Source organism: Amia ocellicauda, chromosome 2 (genome assembly GCF_036373705.1).
Source record: "Amia ocellicauda isolate fAmiCal2 chromosome 2, fAmiCal2.hap1, whole genome shotgun sequence".
Lineage (NCBI taxonomy): Eukaryota > Metazoa > Chordata > Actinopteri > Amiiformes > Amiidae > Amia > Amia ocellicauda.
In genome coordinates, this window is record NC_089851.1 from 50,448,821 (window position 1) to 50,467,041 (window position 18,221).

The window sequence follows — 18,221 nt, forward strand, 5'->3', positions numbered from 1 at the left end:
AAACCACACACAATTCATCCCAGATTCTTTGAGCATGCTGTACACTATTGGTACCATTACTGCAGGATGCTAGTATGAGGGCACTGAGGCTGGTGATATTTTGGCCGGTGTGGCATTAACTTTTTTGCTTAAAAGGCACTCAACATTGCGCTCTTATCTGTGGGCTAGCAAGAGGCAAACAAACTAGAGATATGCCAAATGTATCTTTGGTTCCCACAGTGCATGTCTGAAAAAAAACTAATTTATTTTTCTCAGCATTGTAAAGCTTTATTTCTAATGCCAGCTTACACTGCCAGTTTATGTTTCTTGTCTCCTCGGTGAAGCGATGGCTTCTATCAATCAAACATTTACTAGATATAAAGCCAAGTTTGTTGTTTGTTTTTTTAAGTTTGAAGATAGCAGTTCTACCCCTTGCCTGACTGTGATCAAAACAATACAGGGCTTGGTGAAATCATGCTTTGAAATGTGGTGATTCATGTAGTTTCATAAATATGGTTACTAAAACTGTACTAATTTAACAATAATGTATTTTCAGAGTTTGTTGAACACTGATTCAACCCCAGACAGAAAACTGTAAAGATTACATTTAATTTAACTAAAGATATCAATGGAGTTTCATGCCTCTTCCATCCTGTCCTGTCCCATCTTTGCACAGTTCAGTAAACCAGTGTCTTTACATGTGTCTCTATTGCAGAATCAGTGTTCAGTGAGCTCTGATTGATGACATACATTATTAATTTAATGAACAATATGTTTTAAATTGAAAGGAATCACCAAATGAACTGTGAATATTTTCATCTACAACTGTAGCACTAGGGCTGACCAAATGAAACTCAGCATCAATGAAAGTTGGTGTGAAAGCAAATACAGCAAATTAAAAGAATCAAAGACCTGCTCAATTCCCTAGTATCACAAAAAGCCCTATTCACAGTGAGAAACAGCAATTTTGCATGTTCCCTTTAGCTGGGAAGGAGGGGAGAGTGCTTCAATATAAATTCAATACAAAAATCAATAATAAATAAAACAAAAATTTAGTCCAGTTTGTATAGACAACTTCAATGCTGTCAACATCTATTGCCAGTTGAGTAAAAAACAATTAAAACTTCAATAATAATATGATGATGGCAATAATACTTATAACATACTGTAGCATACTTGTATCCTTTGATGTGCACATAAATAAAACTAAAAAAAAAAAAAACACATAACATCAATATCAAAAATAAAATACAATCAAAAACAAAACATTCATATTACTGATTTCTATGAGTAGTAATTTTCACTATCAATAATGCCATAGGCAAGTGGTGCCCAAACACAGTCCTGGAGAGCCCCTATCCAGAAAGGTTTGTCCCTAAATGGAAGTTATTGATCAATTAAGCAATTAACTTGTTCAATTAAGGGAATTCTGGTCATTGAGGGCTGAAAAGGGTAGTTCATTTCCTGCTTAATTGATCACAATGAAATGGTTCCAGATGTTAAGAAATTGATAATGACAGGTTACCTATAAAACATGTAGGATAGGGGCCCTTGGGGATTGGGTTTGGGCAGCACTTTTATAGGTGGTGAGGGGAGTTCAATGAATAGAGGTGTTTGCTGCTTTACGAGGTCCATAATACCTGCTGGGGACTGGTCCACAGGTGTTGTATTTTATCTTTCAACGTTCCTGGCACTCTTGCTTTAGGCCCTTTCATAGGACAGAGATTTTTGTTTTGTTTTAGTAGGGCGTATTAGAAATTACGAAAAAAGGGAAGCAGTGATGAATATCCTGCCTTTTGCATTTGCAGTACCAATAAAGGTTTTTATATTGCCTAGACCTAGGTTTGCAGTTGTTTTCATAATTAAGGGCCAAAGAAGGCCAAACCCAGTAGGTTAAAAGCAGGGTTGGGGTCAAGTGGCCTTTTTCAATTTCATTTCCCTTTTTCAGACCCTATTAGTTGCAGTAGAGTCTAGAAACCAACAAGAGCTGTAAGTAGAACCCAGTTGTGAAAAGTCTCTTGCTGTCCCTGTGTTCCTGCAGGCCTGGCAAAGCTGATGGAGGCAGAGGTATCGGTCAGCCAGCTGTCCAAGGAGCTGGCTGTGAAGGAGAAGGACCTGGAGGTGGCATCCAAAAAGGCAGATGGGGTCCTGCAGGAGGTGACAGTCAAGGCGCAGGCGGCTGAACAAGTGAAGGCCCAGGTCCAGAAGGTCAAGGACAAGGCACAGGCCATCGTGGACGAAATCGAGGCGGACAAGCTGGTGGCTGAGTCCAAGTTGGAGGCAGCCAAGCCTGCCCTGGCTGAGGCCGAGGCAGCTCTGCAGGTGAGAGGGTGAGGGAAGGCTTCGAAAAGGATGAGTGAAAGGATGCTGATGCAAAGTTGCAATAGACAAATTGCCTTTAATGTATAGTTGCAGTTATTGTTTTTTTTATTAGTAAGTACTTTTAAAAGCTGGACCATACATGACCTTATACCTACTAACTGAGGCAACAGTGCAGGTGGAGTTAAAAACTGAAGTATTGTGTGTGCGTGTGCGTGCGTGCGTGTGTGTGGAGGGGCGCTCCTGGTACATAGTAAAATCTACTCCTTATGCAGAGTTCAACACTCATTTGACTATTAAATAACAGACAGCTGGCCTGATTTTAATAGTCAGTGAAAAGGGAGCATCCATCCTTCATGCGTTAACTCTAGCTCCACATCATGTTTTCACCTCACTGCAGTAGCCTAGAAAGACTCTGCCTATACTGTATGCATTTCATTAAATGTCCATTAAAACAATGTCTCTTGCCAAGACTGACAACAATTAATTATTCCCAATAATAATTCCCAATAATTCTTGTTAATTTGATGGCAAGGATGACGCAAAAGCATAACTGAATATGTCTGACAAGATAGAAATGTGCTTGAAGCCTGCTGGTACAGTATTGTGGCTAGGTTTCTCCTTCTTTGACAGTCGTCTTGCTGGACCTCTGCCCGTCTCTATTTTCTTCCTGTTTGGTGTTCAGCTTGTGCAGATTTGTTGCAAAATCACCTTAACAATCAGGTCCCCTCTTTTTGGGGGTCTCTCTCTATCTCTCTCTCTCTCTCTCTCTCTCTCTCTCAATATGCTCCCCTAGAATAGTGATAATTTAACCAATTCAGTCTTGGAATTTGTCTCAAAAAGCCATTGGTTATACAGAACCAGTCAATCTCATTGGATCTTCTAATACAACCCCCCACCCCCCACACGCACTCTTAGTTTTGTCAGTGATATATAATGAAAAATGTGTCAATCCTGTCCTGTCAAGATACATATATGTAACGTATAATTACTGCACAAAATAAATTAATACATAATTAATATGAAGGGATCCGAAAGATGTGTCTTCTGCTGTTTTAGATTTGCAAATACCTGACTACTATGCATGTTCTTTAGATTGGAAACATGAAATATTAATCAAAATGTAATATTAGACTCTCTGAGCCTTTTTTTTAAGTTTGTTTATGCACAGTGCAGAGTGTTTTGTTTATGAGGATAAGACAGTGAGAGTATGAGGTTCACACAATGTTTAAGTACTTTTAGTACTTCTGGTGTATATTTTCAACAGTGTATTTTACTTTCTCCTTTATTGCTGTTAAATTGATGTATTTGTAACCTCAATTTATTATATTCCAAAGACTGAAAAGTAGTGATGGCAGTGAAGCCTTTGGAAAAGCAACAACAAAACAAATGCTTTAGTCTTGGCTTTCTACAGGATGTGTGTGTATTTGGGCTGAAGTGATGTCTAGACAAACCAAAACTTAAAGCAGATATTTAGAGCTGAAGGGTTAAGATTTTTTGTTCTGGTCTCTTCAGTATCAGAGTTGAGTGCAAGATTGACTACTTCTCTTCAGTGGCCTTTTGGCTAGACAGCTGTGGAAACTACCAGCCCCAGTTAAAATTTATGTGTCACTCCAGAATGGGAAAGGCCATTAAGCAGGCAGCTGGCATGAACAAGACAAAAGAAGTGAGCACATGAAAATCATCCTGCAAGGTTGAGCAGCGTATTCTGTCCCATGGCCTGGTTTTGTTTTCCAAGATATGGAATATTGATAGTGATATGGAAGTCACAGGAGGATGCTTGCTGTGTTTTGTTTGTTTTTTGTAGACGACACTTATTTCCCATTACAGTGCACCTGTTTACTTTTCCATACAAATCACAATGTAACAAGTGAAGAATTCCTGTCACATAGTGATAAAAGCATTTTAAAATGTTTTATGTATGTTCTTTGCATATAGTTCCTGGCAGCTGTGGCATTAAATTCCAATGGTTCAAAACATACGAGACATAATATGTAATTATGGTGAAGGCTGTTGCCATGGAGAGCAATATGTTGTAATTTTCCTATGTATAAAAACAACCTGAGCCTTTTAAAAAGAAAAAGGGTTTTACGGTCTATCAGAACCACACAATAATACTATACTATTATTATGTATACAGTTATGTTCATATGCAGTGAAAGTAATTATAATTTATTTAAATGTAATTGTAATGTGTACGTTTATGTGCATATTCTGCTTAACTAGAAAAAGAAAATAACATTTTATTAAGTGTAAGTGTGGCCCTTTAATTGTATATAAAAAAGGAAGATAATATAATAATTTATATATTTATAATCAAAAATGTTTAGTGTTTTTTTTCCAGCAAGAAATAAAAAGGAAGCAGAAAACAATTGCAAATTAAAAGCAAAATATCAAGAACAGTAAAACTAAAACTAAAATATCTAAATTCACATTATTCATATTTGTTAATGGGTTTAAAACTATATATTTTATTAGTTTCATTGACACATCAGTGTTTCTCACAGGATTGTATAGTTAAGATCTATTAGCAGCCTTTTTAGAGTCAGTGTTTTGCGACCATTGACTTGCAGCAATTGTGCTAAGCAAACAAAATGAAAAATTCAAATTTCTTCAAACTGGACGCACAGAATTACAAAAGGTTTTGTAAATGGTTGTGTGGATATTAATACTTGTCTGACTTGTACTATGAGTGCCTTACCCCTGTGGAGTGCACATTGTCTGTCTCACCCTGAATGGGTCAGAAGGAGCTTGGCATAGCCTCCCTGCCTTTCCCCTCTGTCTTTCTCAGTCTATAGTTCTACATGTTCTTGTAAGAGCAAGTTGAGCAGAAATGCAATAAATGAGTTGTTTGGTTTCTAAGAGTGTTATTTGGCTTTTAACCTGTTGTGCACAGTAAGTGCTACAATATGTTTAATTGTTTTCACTCATCACTTTGACTAAATTTAATGAAAATCAAATATTTATGAAAACCATGGACTATAATTGTCATCCTATGCTGTTGTATGTCCTTTATTCTGCACCTTTGTGTGTTTCTCAATTTCCATTTCAGTCATTCATTTCAGTAGTTGCTATGAGTTAATAATTATACTGTTGTATTTATAACAATAATAATAACAATAACAAGTTATTAAAAGTGGGGTATAATGAATCTAACGTATTTAATATTTCAGCTTTTATGGGTGAAAAGGGTGTTTTACAAATAGCACCATATATAGTTCCATTTTGAACCATTTGGTTTTATGTTGTGGAACCTCTAGGGTTCCTACCAGAGAGCTTCAGAAAATGGTTCAATATGGATTCTTTTTTAGGGCCATATATGAAGCAAGTCACAGAACTCTTATTATTGCATAATTTATTATAAGAGTGTATGAGCATAATTGGCCAGCCTATTAATAAGGTTTATGCTAATAATTAATATCAAAGTGCCAATATCTACAGTAATGCTCAATTAATGGAAAAACATAACTTTAGGCTACATATCACAGTCAATATAAACAGATAGCTTTGCTAACTTGATGCTGGAAATAATGTTTTAACACTAGAACCAGCAACATTTCTTACTATATACAACCGCTGCACCCACATAATGTGTGGCTCCTTTATAAATCAACTGTGTGACGAAAATTGAAAACTTGTTAGTTTTACATATGAACATCACACATAACATTTTCAGAGCAGAAAAGCTGCATTTACATTGAAAATGTAAGTGTTTTTCTTATGTTTTCAGACTGAGCCAATGTAGAAAATAATCTTTATGTTATAAACCGTGTAAATTGGTGTAGAAATCGGTATGCACATATCTAAGCAGATGTATACAATTAACATAAATAACCAGTGATAAAAATAGCATAAAACTAAAATATAAAATCTGATGCAACGTGAAACGCTTTAAAATGACTGTCTATTACAGCTGCATACATCAATGCAGAAAATGTGCTTTTAAACACTACAGTGCCCTACACCTAATACAAAAGAATCAAACAGGCTTTGATCCTGAGACCTGGGTTTGCAACGTGATCAAGAATTCCAAAGGAAAGTTAGAAACTTGCTGAGCCGATCAGAACAGGCAGACGAGAGCTATATCAGATAATAAAATAAACAATGATAATAATATAAGAATGGCCTATATGATGTGTAGAAAATCATGTGTTTCAGCAATCAACACGATTATAAATCTTTCACAATGACTAATTGTATTACAAAGCCCAGATTGTTGTCTATATTATATTCAGTATAGCCTACCGCATAAACTGTGGGTCCGGTGGTTGGAGATGAAAGTATTTAAAACATATTCATGTTGAGGAGTTTGAGGAGCTGAATTGCCGTAAATGTATTTAATTTAAATATTTAGTAATATGTAAGAACGGATATGCGGGATAAATTCACATACGCATGGACATTTACTTTTGAATTGCAAAAGTCGCACAAAAAGCAGCTATGGTGGTTTTACTGTTAATTCATTGTAACCACATTCACACTGATGTAGCTAGTGAACAGTTAATTACCTTAAACAATGTTCTGGATTGATGCCTTCCAGGACTTGAGCGTTCAAAGGCCCGCTCTCATCTCATGTGTAAGGTGAGAGGAGAGGCTGACTGGCTGCGATTGAGAGGTGCTTTGCTGAAGCTATGCTGTGGACTGCCACAGTTTAGTTAATTAATGGGAACCACTGCACATATTGTGATGTGTTTGTATAATTAGGAAAACAAAAATCTCCATAGCAGTCAACATACACTCACCTAAAGGATTATTAGGAACACCTGTTCAATTTCTCATTAATGCAATTATCTAACCAACCAATCACATGGCAGTTGCTTCAATGCATTTAGGGGTGTGGTCCTGGTCAAGACAATCTCCTGAACTCCAAACTGAATGTCTGAATGGGAAAGAAAGGTGATTTAAGCAATTTTGAGCGTGGCATGGTTGTTGGTGCCAGACGGGCCGGTCTGAGTATTTCACAATCTGCTCAGTTACTGGGATTTTCACGCACAACCATTTCTAGGGTTTACAAAGAATGGTGTGAAAAGGGAAAAACATCCAGTATGCGGCAGTCCTGTTGGGGCGAAAATGCCTTGTTGATGCTAGAGGTCAGAGGAGAATGGGCCGACTGATTCAAGCTCATAGAAGAGCAACTTTGACTGAAATAACCACTCGTTACAACCGAGGTATGCAGCAAAGCATTTGTGAAGCCACAATACGTACAACCTTGAGGCGGATGGGCTACAACAGCAGAAGACCCCACCGGGTACCACTCATCTCCACTACAAATAGGAAAATGAGGCAACAATTTGCACTAGCTCACCAAAATTGGACAGTTGAAGACTGGAAAAATGTTGCCTGGTCTGATGAGTCTCGATTTCTGTTGAGACATTCAGATGGTAGAGTCAGAATTTGGCGTAAACAGAATGAGAACATGGATCCATCATGCCTTGTTACCACTGTGCAGGCTGGTGGTGGTGGTGTAATGGTGTGGGGGATGTTTTCTTGGCACACTTTAGGCCCCTTAGTGCCAATTGGGCATCGTTTAAATGCCACGGCCTACCTGAGCATTGTTTCTGACCATGTCCATCCCTTTATGACCACCATGTACCCATCCTCTGATGGCTACTTCCAGCAGGATAATGCACCATGTCACAAAGGTCGAATCATTTCAAATTGGTTTCTTGAACATGACAATGAGTTCACTGTACTAAACTGGCCCCCACAGTCACCAGATCTCAACCCAATAGAGCATCTTTGGGATGTGGTGGAACGGGAGCTTCGTGCCCTGGATGTGCATCCCACAAATCTCCATCAACTGCAAGATGCTATCCTATCAATATGGGCCAACATTTCTAAAGAATGCTTTCAGCACCTTGTTGAATCAATGTCACATAGAATTAAGGCAGTTCTGAAGGCGCAAAGGGGTCAAACACAGTATTAGTATGGTGTTCCTAATAATCCTTTAGGTGAGTGTACTGTAAGTTAATATATTACAGAAATAACCACACCATTTGTTTAAATAAAAAAAAGATCCATTGTGCTGGGAAGGCTTAGTTTAGAATGCCAATTAAATCACTGCTAGTTATTAGAAACAACCATTCAGACACTGTTTGTAAAATGTCAAACCCCTTGAGGGTATGTCCCAGAGGGGATATAAAAGCTTTTTACTACCTCAAAACTTTTGAAGAACAGTGTTATGCTAGCCTTAAATCTTTTGAGTTGTGTGTGTGTGCTGTTCTTCCCGTGCATGTAATAAATTCTGATTAGAACTCCCGACTCCAAAACTTTTCCCCACCACCATTATTCCTAAATGGGGTCATAAATACATTACATTAATGGGGATAGGTTTCACAATGACAACAAACATGAAAATTAGTTAAATACAAATATAACATGCTGTTTATCAGAACATTTGATTAATACATAAACAATAATACAATATACAATTATAATATTGCATTTCAATTTTGCTAAAATTTGATATTTTAATATTTTCATAATTTGTTTTGCTATAACAAATCCATGAAAAGTGGTTTATACCTGTACCTATTACAGGAAGATCTGTATCTATTCAAAGAAACTTAGGATACAAAATCGGCTTGACCTGGCCAAACGTTACATATGCTAAATCAAGCCAAAATGTGTTTGAATCAAACTGAAATGTGGATTTTAAACACATCTGCGTAAAAGTCATAGAGCTGGACCTTTAACATCTCAGTTTGTGGCGTCTACATAGTGTCTTGGGACAAAATGCAGTGCAAGCCCTGCGGTTGAGTTAGCTAGCTGTGTGTATCTTCATTGTTTGTGAGTGGAGCAGGTTGGAGTTTCTGGGGTTGGAAGTTTAAAGAATATATTTCCTTAGCCCAAAACTAGAAAGTTAACCTTAGTACTGACTGCTGATGGCCTAAAGCAATAAAGGTTTTTAAATTGTCTTTGGTTGCAGTTTTATATCTTTTCTTTCCCCCATTGTATCTCAACTTGCAGAATTAGTTATTCTTGCCTGAAGGTGATCAAATTAAATTGGCAGCTTCTCATTCTGTGAGACTGGAGCAGCTCCCCCAGTTGGCTTGTTAATCTGACTGGAGACGCTTCTTGATGTGTCTTCCCCAACATTTTAATCTGCAGGTTCTGCAAATAAAAAATGCATTTTCTGTCCAAGCTCGAAGTCTCCACAGCAGATTGGTGTTTGTTGTGTGACAACCTCCTCTCTCCTCATTCTGAAAGTAAAGCTGTCCCTCTGAAATCCACATGGCGTATCTTGGTGGCCCTGCCGTTGGAATTCGAAGCAGACAGGGTTGCAAATGTCTTACATGTTATGTGGATGCTGTGAAATTGTGCCATGTGGTTTTGCACACAATAGAAAGTGGTAACTGACTTGAATTATGAACTTATGAGTTGGAATTGTTTCCATTCATCTTTTTGTTTTTTATTCTTATTAAATGTCCTAAATATTCTTGAAAACAATATACAAAATGGAAAATGAATACATTAATTATTAGTAATTTTACCTCACGGTGTGGAAACCATTCTCGGAGAAGGAAAATATTATCTCTAACTATGGATGATAATTATTTTCTATCCTTGGAATAATCACTTTCAAAATGTCCTCAAACATGTTGGGCCTAGAAAGGTCTTATTTAGATTAAATTGAAGTCTGAAGCATCTGTTTTGAAATGAACAAAAACCCAACCAAAAGCTTCTCATGTATTTTAAGGCTTTATGAAAAGATTTTCCTTCTCGATAGCCTTACATTATTTACAGTCTATAAATATTTTCTACCTTTTGGCCTCTTCCCATACACTGCCAACTGATGCCTTTAAAAATCAATAACCCAGATGTGTGGCAAAGATGAAAATGCAGCCTCATTAAAATAGCAAAGCATGCGAATCCCAAGGCACAGAGCTCAAACATGACCTGACCTACCGTGAAATCTGGCTGTAAAGACTTATTTATTTATTTAATCTATTTATTTATGTGGATATAACTTATAGCTGGGTCTACTGTTGCCACTGTTAGATGATCTAATTATTTTCTTTGTATTTTTATTATCATTATTTTTGTTTTGTTTCTTGGAGAAGGGTGACTGATTTTGAGAGGTGCTGTGCTCTTAGTGAGGAAGTGACCTGGGAAAGCAGAGTATCCCTCTACTGCCATCTTTTTTCAGCAACAGTGTTTTATATGATGGTTTCAATCTAAGAATTTGACTACTTTTCCCCCTTTTCTGTCTCTTGTTTTCAGATTATTTTAATTGAAGGTATTCTGCCTTGGAGCAGACTTATATATTGGTATATTGGTAATACTTTGATCAGGAATTTATACCTGTTTGGTTAATCTGAACAGTGGCCATAGCTTTCCAGAGCTGTGTTTGTTAATTTTGTATTTAATTTTTATTAGCCCTGTTACATAAATTGCACTTTCTTTTTGCAGTCTACCTCAGCTATATTTGAGCCAAGGCCTTTATATATTAGAAATGCTTTAAAACACGTTGACTTGACTGTTTTTACTGTACATCTTACTGTATTTCATGGTATAATAGTCAGAAGGGGTCAACTAAAACATCCATGCCTAATTTTGCTTTTCAATACCATACTGTTTCAGACTAATATTCATCAACATATTGGCTTATTATTTACATACACTTAAAACAGTAGACTACTTTCTTTAAGGATAGATCTAATCTATTCATGGTGTCAGGCAATTAATGAGGGTAGAACAATGCAGAAAATATATGGCAATCTCAAGGTCATTCCTCTGAACACAGTCTGCTCCATGATGCATTACAATTCAGATAACAGCCAATACAGTGATAGGAATATCATCTGGTGTGTATTTAAAATAAGAAAACACTATTGCATGTTCGAATTAGGCCTATATATAGAGATTATTTTAGTTTTATTGTACATTATAAATTGAACACATTTATATATATGTATGTGTGTATAGCTGTATTTGAAAGTATTCACATCTTTCATTCAGAACAGTGATTACGATTTGCTTTTTTTTTTTTTCTTCAGTAAACCATAATTATATTTTTTCAGACTTGAAGAATGATTCCATCCAGAGAGAAAACAGTGTGTTTATCACTGTCACTGTTACCAGGACAGTGCAGGGGGTTGTTGATAATAATGTATTTTTTGATATTTTCATAATTATGTTGAAGTGACAATGACTGGGGACATTGTGTGTGTGTTTTAATGTAGCCTATGTATTGAGTAACTGTGCCGTTTTACCACCAATCGTGAGCTGGGATTTGTAGTGGAATGTTCATTTTAAACAGCAACAGCACAAGAAACAACATTCAGAAAAATATTACATATTTACATCTATGTAAAGTAAACTATTAATACTCATCAAAGAAAAAAGTATTTTAAGTCTTTAAGTCTTTAAGTATTGTACTGTTGATTTTGACTCTGCTTTGAAATGTTGTTGTATATCCTAGGAGTACATATGTTGCGCACAAATTATTTGCTTTATTTAATGAGGGTACTGTAGAAAACATAGAATAAATACATTTAAACTTCTCCCTTTTAATAGTTTGGTTAATAACATTTATTTGCACAATAATTAACTGATAATAACTCAGCTACTACCAGTATAATTGGCTATCCATAAACAGTCTATCTGCATCCTCTATAACAATGTAGAATGGTGTCCCCTGAATATAGAAGCAACAATGTAGAAGCTACATGTTTCATTTTACATTTTCTAGCAAAATGTTAACTGGTGTCCCCTCAGCTATAGGTCTATGTAAGGTGATGGTTAAAAGTGATCTATAAAGCCTGCTGGATTGCAGCCTTCCAGGACTGGATTTAAAGAACACTGCTTTACCATGTCCGCATGCTGTCTGGATACATGAGAATGTTTCCCTACAGGCATGCCTATCCATATTAGTGGCTGGAATGCTGTATTCATTCATCCTTCCCTTCAGCCTTGCGCTCACAGAGCTGCTTCTTGCCATTTCAGACCATCAAGCCTGCAGACATCGCCACGGTGAGGAAGCTGGGGAAGCCACCCCACCTGATTATGCGCATCATGGACTGCGTGCTGCTGCTGTTCCAGAGGAAAATTGACCCTGTGACCCTTGACCCCGAGCGGCCGTGCCTGCGGCCCTCCTGGAGCGAGGCCCAAAAGCTGATGAACAACTCCGCCTTCCTCAACATGCTGCTCACCTTCCAGAAGGTAACTCCCCCTCTCCTCAGGAAATGCATTCTTAAAATTCCAACACATTGGATGGTTTATCGTTTTTTGTGGATATTAATGTCCGGCATCTGCTCCAGCTCACCACAACACTGTACTGGATGAAGTGGTTATTGAATGTAGATGGATGGATAATAATGATTAAACTAGAGCACTTTTTTCAGTTGTTCATAACTTCTAAAGTACCAGAACAGAGCATTAATCTGTGCCACGCGTAAACTGTCCCAACTGAGGGCTCTGAAGCAAATTAAATACTGGAAGGTTTTCATAATTCATGGTTCTCCCAGATGTGTCCTCAGTCTTTGCCATTTCTCTAGTTTAGGGTGCTGTCTGTATAATTTCAGGAAAGAGGTATTATATATTCAAATATATTTTTCCTTTTCGGCGTCTGTTCTAACATCTCCTAAATGTGTAACAATTCATACATATCATGTACAAATATGTTAAAGTGAAGTAAAGCAATTTGTCCTGGATATTCCTTAGAATGGAGCACAGGACACTTGCCTACAACATTTACTTAGTATACTGTAGTGGTTTTACTGTTGGTACTTTAGGTATAAACAGAAAAATGCAGAATATAAAATGAGGGCAGTACATCTATTCTAGGAAATGTATGGTATTAAGTATTTTCAACAGTTAATATAATATCTCACAAAGAGGTTTTAAATACACTTTCTCTATTTAATTAATATAACATTGTTCTAGTCTGTACACTTGAGACTTGAGAATAAAACTCAACAGTATTAGGATCAGATTGTGAAACTGAAAAGATGCCAATTTTCACTGTAATGCAATCAAGGAAAAAAAAAGTTATTAAGAAGGCTGAGAATGAGAAACGTTCCATCAAAATTAAGCACAAGTGGATAACGAATATAAAGGTTGGGGTTTTCACTAACGGGGATTAATTAATTAAATACTTAACTGAACAGCAAATCAACAATTATCTTTTTGTACTCTCCAGATATCAGGTTTCAGTTACATTAATCTTCTGAGGAAAAAAATAAGTGTTTTTTCATTCAGTTGGGGGTGTTCATTCCCATAGCATGCATTTTGCATTTGAATTAATGTAATATTACACGAAAAAACTGTGAATATAATGAAAAAACAGTGAATAGGTTATATTATCAATTATATTTTGCACTTCTTGTCGGTGTGATGCAGTGATTCTCAAAGTGTGGTCCCCGAACCACAAGTTTAATATATATGTTCAGGTTTCACAGTTCAGGGTAAAGATTGTAAACATGATTTAGTTGTTGGACTACAACTGTTTGACTGTCATTCCCATAATGCATTTATTCCCTGTTATTCCTCTCCTTTGCTTCCCCACCCAGTTCTCTTCTGTTCTCTCTGTTGATTTGCCATTACCAGTAACTAAATCAACCCAAAACACAGACAATTTTAAAACAATTTGTCAAAGCTAGTCCATAGAGGGCATTAAGGGGAAAGCGGTGTGCTCTTGCAAATCAAAAAACTGAAGTATTTTCCCTTCTAATTTTCTATGATCTATGATCGGGGAAGCTCGGGACCAATCTTCCCAGAAGTAGTTTTTCTATTGTAGCAAAATATCACTAAACAGAGACTCGGGACAAAATTAAAATCATTCTTATATGCTTTTGTGGGGTAGGGGAGTAAAAAAGCAGTACATTTCTAAACCATTGCCTGCCTATATTGTTTTCAGCTTTGTGTCTGACAGCTGCTTAGTATTGCATATTTGCACAGAAACATGTTAATGTCAGGTTCACTTCCTCACAAACTGGAAAGAAGAGTTGTGACAGAGGAAGGTGCACAGTTTGGGGACCTCAGTTGAATGGAGGCATCGTGAGGTGCCAAACTGCGAGCTGCACCCAGCAGACAGCCTGCAGAAAAATAAGAGAAACTGCATTTGATGTTTCTCAAAGGAGACGTCTACAATTTTGGTGTCATTAAAATCGAGCACTTTTCTCTGCGTGACATTATGCCTTGCTATTAAGGTTCGTGAAGAGTTGCTTGTGCTTTTTAACTCACACATTTCACTTTTTTTGGTGTGTTTTCTCTGCTTTACATCTCAGCACACTGTGGAAATAAATCTTCAGGGGGAAAAAAAACAAATACGAATGTGTCATGACCAATTTTAATTTAACCTCAAGGTATATTTTTCCTTTGTATCATCCATATAATTTATCAGTAAAATGTAAGATTTGCTTGTATATTTCAGTCGTAAAACAGTAAACTGGTAAAATATATTAATGGTAATTGTTTAAAGAAACTATTGATGTATCACAGTATACTGGTGGGCTTAACATGGCCTAACTCTCAGAAAAACCTCACTACAGATGTGATAAACACAGATGATCTCCAAAATCACAGTGAAGTTGCAGATAATCACAGTGCTGGCACTGGTTTATGCCAGACCTGTATGCATCCTTTCCTGTTTTACTCAGATCCCATCTTCTCTGGAAGGTCTGGGAACGTAAATATAAATGTATATTGGACGGCTCTGTGAGTGACAAAACACCCTTGAACTGTAATGACAATGTACTGCTAAATAAATGAAGTATACTTTGCTTTTTATAGGGAACTAATCTGTGTAATATTATGTAGAAAGCTGTCAAGATATTTTCTTTCAAGCGCCTTTCTTTTGCTCCTTTTAACATGGCAGGCACATTGTGGCCCATTGGCTCAGGATTTAAAACCTAGAAAATAACAAGCGAAGGATTCCCCCTGAGGAAAGGCGAATGCTGAGATCAGAAATGTGCACAGGCTCTTGTTGGGCCTTAAAATTAACAACCAACACTGACTCCCCCTGGGGTCTTTATCAGTGAGAATTAAATTCCCCGGGGAGTAACCCAACCAGAAGAGGATCATTTATAAGGAATAAAATGGAAGCCTAGCTTGGGTCCTCAGGGAACTTAATTGTGTACAGATGTAAAATGAAATTTCCTTCTCATTATTTCACCAAATAAAAATAAAAAAAGCTACCTTTCTTCAGATGTGATCCAATCCTGTCAATTACAACATGGAAATCTAGTGAGAATAGGAGTCAATCTATTTATTTTGGAACATATCAAGTTTGGCTCCCCTCTTATTTCATTTCATCCAGTTATATATGGAGTAATATCTCTCTCCCCTCTCCGCTCTCACAGGCCAGACCATGACCTCTGTTCACCCACTGAACATAACAGCAGGTATATCTGAGCTAATGAACTCAGGCCTCTCTCTCTCTCCTGCGCTGACCCCTTCCCTCAATCTCCTCACTAGGGCTCCCTCACGGTCTGCTCAGTCAGTATTGTTTGTGTGTGTTGTTTTCTACCTCTCTTTTCCCTTAACAAAGGAGACATTTTTGTTACCTGTTTTTTTTTTTTTTTTTACATAACGTTGTAGTCAGTATGAGTGAGTCTTCATCTTTAAGCCATAGCACCACTAATCCCCCACTCTGACTTTCCCACCAACATCCCTTTCTTCTCTTATTAATATCTGAAAGACACCTAAAGAAGGAAAACAATACAAAATAACAATGAACAATGAACAAAAGCAGAATAGTTGCAAACAAATCAGTAAAACAATCAGACAAGTAAAAACAGGTGCAAAAGAATACAGTAATAAATGAAACTGACACATTGATGCAAAAACAATTCATATAAAATACCATGTGATCTCAACATATTCTCTCTCTACACACATACATCTCCGTTGTTACACGCAGTGTTGACCTTACTGCAGTTACTGTAATTATTTTACATTTGCACTGCACACACAAGGAGCCACAGAGGTGTGTAGATATGTAGATATTCTTTTATATTTGCCAACCGTGCTTAATCTACAATGTGGCATGACCACGAGAGGCTTTTAGACTACTTCGAAGCTGCGAGAGCGTTTGCAGGTAAATTTCTCGCAAGTATTTTATTGATTTAATACCGCTAGAATGTGACTGCTCCCACGCCATCATTGTGTGAAACAAGATCTGTGAGAGGCTTGTTTGGTACCGCAAATCATTTTCGGTTTGATAACAAATGTGTAGCAGTGTGACATTCTTTTGCAGTAATCCTGCAAAGTGTCAATGTTAAATGCAATTTTAGTACAGTATACCTAATTTGTACTGTACCAATTCTGTGGTATTTCAACACAGGAATACTATCTTGCCATGGTGAAAGGTGTGTGTTAATGGGTTTCACTCCAGAGATGCAAATTCAAAATTTACAAATATGTCTGCATTGTCAGGGTAAGATAAAGACAAATTTGCTGGATAAGACTTGCACATCATCAGAGTGTATTAATCATCTATGAATACAATTAATTTAAAGGGGCTTTGCACTAACCATGTTCTGTGTAAGCAAGTGAGCCCTGTTTATGAAATTATTTTGTCGATTTGTGTTCAGTTTTCAGTTTCAGTTTGGAAGTGTTTATTTATATTTTTGCTCAACCGCTTCATCTTCAATATTTCACTGGCAGTTATTGAATTGGAGAAATAACGCACACACACACACACACGCACACATGCACACACACACAGGCTATTTTAGATATAAATGCAAGTGCAATTTATATCCTCCCTTATTAGTGCAGAGACCAGACCCTGCCTAGTGTGCCTTGTGTGGCCTCCACTTCTCTTTAAACTTTACGGTCTCAGTTATACAGCAACTGTTGAAGGGTCCTTCTGGGGCTTGATTGCAGTGACTAATGTGAGCGTTGCTAGGAAAACAGCATTCTAGACGGTGAATTCCACAGTACGTCTCTAAGTGGAGCTGGCCTTGTCTTACACAAGACAACTTTACTGCTTCAGAAGCTCTCCAGCCTTGTTCTATTATAGCTTTTCAAGCTGTCTTTAGCATAGCCGTGAATGAAGAAGAAACAACATTGATGACATTAAAGAAAAAAAAACGTTTTCACCCACACAAACAATTTCTCAGTTAACACTCTCTAAAGAAGGCCCCGGTTGCCGCATCATTCACCCTTCTCTTCATTACGAGCCCTCATCTGTGCTTTGCCACAAGCATTTGTTACGGCACTTGATTGTCTTGCAGGTAATTCACAATTCGTCCATTGCTTCTGCCCCAGTAATGCATTCTCAGAGCTAGTGCAGAGTTTTATCAAGAAGCGGTTCAGGTCCTGCATTTCATTTCACGTTTACTGCAGTTCCAACAGACAATAATATGCTTTAAACTAAACAACAGGTAATGTGGTTTTATTTTATCCCCTCTCTCCATCACTGTTTGACTTTATTGTTCCCTCTCTCCAGCCCAGCCCAACAAATCAGTGCTTGATCAGTCAGGTGTAACTAATTCAACAGGCACAGCCATCTTTTGATCTAGCAAAGAGAGAAGTCAGCAAATCTGTTAATGTATTACTTTTTTTTTTTTAAGGATAGAAATACATTTGACATCCTGACAGGGGTACGCCTCAGTGCAGCTCAAATGACTGTACCAGTGGGATAGTTGGGGACTGTAACAGATTATTCTCAGAATCCAAGCCAGCAGAAACAGCGGTGAAATATATGATGGTCAGAAAATAGTGTGCACGATCATAATGTGCAATACTATTTACCTTATGAAGAATAATTTTCTTCAGCTGCAGCAGATAAAACAATAAGACATATCTAGCTATACTGTTTATAAGAAAATCCAGTAACCACAGAGTTGTGATTGGATACCACTAAATATCCATCATCAAAACTGAAAAGCTGTACAGAGATTGAGGATACTGAACAGGTGAAAAAATGATATCATAATAGTATCACTTCACAAAAAGAAAAACCCTGTAAAACA

General features: G+C 37.2%; 1 protein-coding gene across 1 annotated transcript in view; it reads left to right on the forward strand.

The window, feature by feature from the left end:
• The window catches only part of dnah5l (dynein, axonemal, heavy chain 5 like), a 206,701-nt gene that overhangs the window by 86,172 nt on the left and 102,308 nt on the right, over positions 1-18,221 (forward strand). The window contains exons 56-57 of the mRNA XM_066687675.1: positions 2,021-2,301; positions 12,247-12,462. Of these exons, the coding sequence (XP_066543772.1) occupies positions 2,021-2,301; positions 12,247-12,462 (497 nt within the window). The remainder of the gene's footprint in view (positions 1-2,020; positions 2,302-12,246; positions 12,463-18,221) is intronic.